This window comes from Mya arenaria, chromosome 1 (genome assembly GCF_026914265.1).
Source record: "Mya arenaria isolate MELC-2E11 chromosome 1, ASM2691426v1".
Lineage (NCBI taxonomy): Eukaryota > Metazoa > Mollusca > Bivalvia > Myida > Myidae > Mya > Mya arenaria.
In genome coordinates this window covers 33922840-33928793 of record NC_069122.1, presented here as the reverse complement: position 1 = coordinate 33928793, position 5954 = coordinate 33922840, and the positions used below count along the sequence as shown (strand labels likewise).

General features: G+C 36.5%; 1 protein-coding gene across 1 annotated transcript; it reads left to right on the top strand.

Annotated features, from left to right (window-relative positions):
- The first annotated feature begins 362 nt into the window (after window positions 1-362).
- Window positions 363-5433, top strand: LOC128236155 (17-beta-hydroxysteroid dehydrogenase type 6-like). The gene is made up of 5 exons (XM_052951035.1): window positions 363-814; window positions 1279-1540; window positions 3612-3775; window positions 4351-4456; window positions 4766-5433. The coding sequence occupies exons 1-5, from the start codon at window positions 472-474 to the stop codon at window positions 4854-4856; spliced, it is 966 nt and encodes a 321-aa protein (XP_052806995.1). The 5' UTR covers window positions 363-471; the 3' UTR covers window positions 4857-5433.
- Window positions 5434-5954: the final 521 nt, after the last annotated feature.

Sequence of the window (5954 nt, the reverse complement as noted above, 5' to 3'; positions counted from 1 at the left end):
GTTAAGATTCATTCTGCGCCTTCGTGATTTGTTTTATATGTAAAATTATTTTAAAAACAGAAAAGTATGCTCAACGACTGTGCATTATTGACAACTTTCCTTTTTAAATGTTATTTCAACAAAAAAACTGTGGTTTCTAATTTGTTCTTAAAGCTTCACATATTAGAAGATTACAAATCTTAATTTCCTTTTGCAAACTCAAACAGGAACCAGTCTAGTGACGAACTGCTAAGGAATGTCCGAAAGCTGACGGTAAGAAACGGCGCATGCGTGATCAAGACGATTAACACGGCGCATGCGCAAGCCTATTGCACCAGGGATAGTTTTGACACAATTCATATATGCACTGATGCACCCGCGCAATCAATACTTAACAAACGACCTTGTTTTAAAAGCATACACTGATAATGAGTGATAAAACACGTAACAAGTAATACGGATCATAGAAATATACTTTATACTATTACAACAATGAGCTGGAGTTGCTTATTGTCAAATTATTCTTTCTTTGGCTTTGTATTGCTGTGCCTCTATCTTTTTATTAAATCCTACAGATTTAAGCAGAAATTAGCGAGTTTTAAAGACAGATATGTACTAATAACCGGATGCGACACAGGATTCGGAAACAAACTAGCGAAACGCTTGGACGTGCTGGGTTTCAAAGTTTTTGCAGCGTGTTTCACACAGAATGGAGTGGAGGATTTATCATCAACCTGCTCTAAGAACGTATTTCCTCTCCGAATGGACGTTACAAACGATGACAGTATAAACAGGACGGTGGAAGAAGTCACAAATCTCCTACCTGAAAAGAAGGGTAATAGATTTCAGTAACTATTTGAGGGCAAATGTGTAGTAGTTGGTGTGCGTAAACTGGTGAATGAACGGATGCCTTCTAGCTTGGCTTTGGTTATTACTAGCAACTGAACGCACCTACGATGGCTAATTTAATATAACTGTCTTAGTAAATAATACATAATTTACCGTAGGCAAACAACAAAACAATAATGTACGTTTCCGGTGGTTGTGGTGGTGATGATGATGATGATGATGATGATGATGATGATGATGATGATGCTGTTAAAGATGATGATGATGATGATGGTGGTGGTGGTGGTGGTGGTGGTAGTGGTGTAGATGATGATGATGATGATGATGATGATGATGATGATGATGATGATGATGATGATGATGATGATGATGATTAGGAGGAGGAGGGGGAGGCGGGGGAGGAGAGGTGGGATGAAAAGTTTTTCATTTATTATACATTTCTTCCCTAAGGCCTATGGGAGGTGGTAAACAACGCGGGAGTCTTGGGAACCACGTCGGGTCCAACGTTCTGGGCGACACGGGCTGACTACGACAACGTCCTAGCCGTCAATCTGTACGGGGTGGTACTGGTCACCAACGCCTTCATGCCGCTCATTATGAAGGAGAAGGGAAGGGTGGTGAACATATCCAGCGTCCTCGGAAGGTTTGCTTTCTCGAACGCGCCGTACGCGGTTTCCAAACATGGCGTCGAGGCGTTCTCTGATAACTTGAGGTAAGCAGTAGTGAAGTCAGCTCCGTCATAACACTCTTGACACATATTTTACATATATTTCTTCTTAATGTACTTAATCCCGTAGTCTACTCGTTTGTCCATGTAACAGAATAGTATCCAATCGTTTTCTCAATACTCATATTATGATCGACGTATGCTTTTCTAGGTAAGCCATCGATCATTAGAATGCAAACATGTGTCATTGCATTTAATATATCAACATCAAGAGTATTTTCTATGTTTCTATGTCTAAATTAATAAACCATTTAATACTCTTTATAGCACCAAAGTTTTGAATAACACCATAATGACGCTTCTATTATGATATGGTATGAAGGAAAACAAACAAAACTTTACTACGACTAAATAGAATAGCCTTAAAAGGGCTGTCTCACGTATGATAAAATAGTGAAAAAAAGTAGACGAAAACTGACATAAACTTGGCATCGATGTGTACAATGCATTGAAACTTACTAACTGAAGTACCACATAGTTTACAATTTATTTTAGTTAAGCAGTTATTTCGTATTTTTCCATTTAAAAAAGATTATTGGGTATGTCTACCAGGTAGAATTCATTCCTTATGCGTGATTGGCTAGTCATTGTTATCACGTGATATTACCGAGGTAGGTGTATAGCTTAATTATGTCACCCGATTAGAATAAGCATTTGTAGCTCAGTGAGTAAGACGCTGAACTTCAATTTTGGCGACACGGGTTCGAACCCGGTCTCCGGCACATATTTTTTTACATTTTGGTACTTTTTTACAATTATGATATCAAAGCGTTACACATTCTAGTAGATAATTGTCCTGAGATTCGTTACAGAAAAAAACTTTTTCTGGTGCCAATCTGTGACACAGTCCCTTTAAAAACAGACTGTCATAACTGTCTGAAGAAAAAAAACTCTCGGTCAAATCTTTAAAAAAAAAACGAACTTAACATTTTAATAAATTTAAAATGAAACTTTATCAGTAGCATTGTTTGCCTTAGATGGAAACCTTAAACCTTAAATGGAAATGGATGTTTGCTATCACTCACTTAGATATTTTAAATATATCGTTACAGATAAGTTACACCTGTTACACGTATACTAGTCTTCTAAAGCATTCTCTCTTTATGTTAAATGATAAAGTAATAAACTAGGACACTATCTTTATCAGTAAGCATATCATAAACATGAATATATTTACATGAGTTAAACATGATGTTAAAAAATTCAAACATAAAAAATCTTCAACAGTACTTATTCGTAAATGAATAGTTCGCCCTTGATTATTTGAGTGTTTTTTTGTTTTAATCAAGTTTAGTATAAAGGTTTATAATAAAAAGACGTTAACTAAACCAAATTTTATTCGAAGACAATATATGAAACGACACTATTTTACTAATCAGTCTGTGTACAATTTCATGGAGTTATAAAACAAAACAAGAAATAATAAAAGTATCTTTGTTTACTTAAAAAGTTGTTTTGTTCACCCTCACCATGGTTGTTTTTATACATATATAATGGTTACGATACACACGTCTGATTAACTATGTGTTCTGTTCTGTTCAGCTGCATAACCAAAATAACTGTAAAAATGTTAAAAAAATCATATTTAGTAAGGTTCGTAAGTACAGTAAACAATCAATACATGCTTTATAAGCTTTATATATATTACATTCCAATGATAAGCGCATTCGGGACACCGTGGCCATCCCATCGAAAACAACCTCGGATGTATATGGACAATTCACAATGTTAGAAATCTAAACATTTTACTATGTTGCAAGTAGATCGATGAGTTATTTCAAAATAGCAGTTACACCTTAAAACTTTACCCTGGGATATCTTTATATTTATGCAGTAATTAACTTCACTGGCAATCAATTTGAACTCAGTAACACAAAATACACGTTAAACACTACCATTAATTAATACTATGATACAAAAAAAATACGATTTACTTCTACTGATGTACCGACAAACATCCGACTTCGTTTTCGATGGAAAATGGCCGAGGTGTTCCGAATGATGATAAGCGTCGACGCTAAGAAGAAGCAGAATATATCTATATGTACATATTCAGGAGGGACGTTTACAAGATGGGAGTGACAGTCCACATGTTGGAGCCCGGCATCATCAAGACGCCCCTCGTAAACATTGAGGCTCAGAAGAAAAGAACCGAGCAGAAACTGAAAACACTGCCAATGGTCTGGAAGAAAGACTTGCCATCAGACATCGAGGACATAAGTACACATTGGACGTTGTTATGCCTTCGATAAGTAAAAATCCTTGAGTATGGATTTTGACAGACCTTTTTTTTTGAAAGAGGCGAACACTCACAGACCGTTTAGTCTCAAATAGCCAGTGTGTACCTGTCTGATGTATAAACGGAGTGTATACGATAAATAATAATATCCTGGATTTCTTTGAATAAGTTTAAGTTTTTTTTTTTTTAACTTTACCATGTTGAAGCTCTATATTAATGAATATAAAGTGTTTATGTCCATTATTGAAATATAATTTAAGCAGATTAAATTGTAAGAGCTAGAAACAACACGAGCCAATAGCAAAAACATTTTAAAAAAATCGGGTAAACGGCACAGATGAAATGATAGAAGGTGAACCCCGTATCGCATCGTACTATCACTTTTGCGGGTCAAGTGCGATGGTGGATAACATCGAGGGTTACAGTGAACATTGTAGCCCGCTAAAGTCTTCTATATATTGTGCAGGAAATAAAAGGAGTAAGATAGAATTATATTTAATATCAAACTCTACAGTTTATTCCCGTTACTTAATTTTGCCGTCAATTTATTTTCCAGTGGTCAAGAAATTCTCAGACTTAGTGGACAAGTTGGGCAGCAGTAACCTTGACCTCGTTGTTGACGCCTACGAACACGCCATCACTGCAAAGTACCCTAAATACAGGTGCATATGTAGTTAATTCAATGATTTATTCCTAGCTTTGATTGCTAAGTAATCAAAGCAAGTACCCTATATCATTATAAAATACAAACGCGTATGAAGTTATTTAGATTATTAAATCCAAGCTTTCATTGCCCAGTAATTAAGACTAAAACATTGAATCATAATAAATACGGGTGCATATGTACTGATTCCAATCATTTAGTCAAAGTTTTCATTGTTTACAACAACTTATAGCGGTCATATAAGTATATACCCTATACCCCAAATAACTTTTAATTCGTCGTTAACATGTGATATATTTTGTTACAGATATGTGGTAGGCTGGGACGCCAACTACATCTTTCGCCCTCTTTGGATGGTGCCAGAATGGCTCAGCGACTTCCTTTTGCCCTGGCTTTAAACAACATCAATATATAACGCTATAAATAAGTGGTTATCAATTAACTTACGTATTCGACGCGATACTTGAACAAGAATATGGTTCTAATCCATTGCAATTGACGACAATACATATCAAAAATCGCATACCGGCTAAAACATATTTATGCCGTTTTGAGTGGCCCGCGAGTGAATGCGGTGGTTTTGTTTTTGCACCGAAAATGGCGAGTAATAGGCTTTACCAAGGATGTCCCGGGGATGCGGGGACGGATATTTCGTGGGGATTTTACCAGTTATTTGTCCCCGAAGGGCGTGCATTTCACCTTGGATTGGCTGAACCGAAAGTCAAATTCCCCGCTTTTCCCCGGACCTTTGGGCGAGGGGGGATGTTGTGTGAAGGTTACAATTGACTGGTGCATAACCATTTTCAATGGTTGTCGAAACTCGCCCTAATACGAGAATGCCAAGCATTTATTAAACTAAAGGTGGTTTCCATTTTATTTTCGTTTTACATTTACTGTGTTTGAAAATTATTTTTGGAATTACTATTATATATATTTTGTATGCCCATGCTAGCCTATTAAATTCTTTGACCACTTTGTACGCTTTGTTATTACATTTGAGTTTAATCTGTCGGATTAAATGATAATTTTATTTTTGGAAACCAGCACTCGTCAAACCGGAAGTGTTTTGTTCACATTTCGGAAGCTTATCACCAATTTTTCTACAATCTGAAGTAAATCCTGTTTGATGTACAGGGTGGACAGTCGCAAGAAATGACCCTTTACAGCCCAATGTAGCTCATTCTTAGCCTCATAGCAACATGTCTTTACAGGAGGGGATGTTCTAACCCTGTGACAAGGATCTACTCTACAAGCTCATGTAATGACTACATCCTTATGACTTTTTTTAAACCATTTATACCACCAAAAGCTCATTATTTAGGACCACCATCTGTACCAAGTCTAATCCAAACTGACTTTGATTGTCAAATAAACCCAGGTCCATGCAACCTCTAAATATCCCTGCCAGGTACGTGGAAAAGCGTGCTAGTGATATAATACCATCCACTCTGTTGCTTGTAGTAATTGCGCAAAAGTACTTAACAGTCTGCATGAAC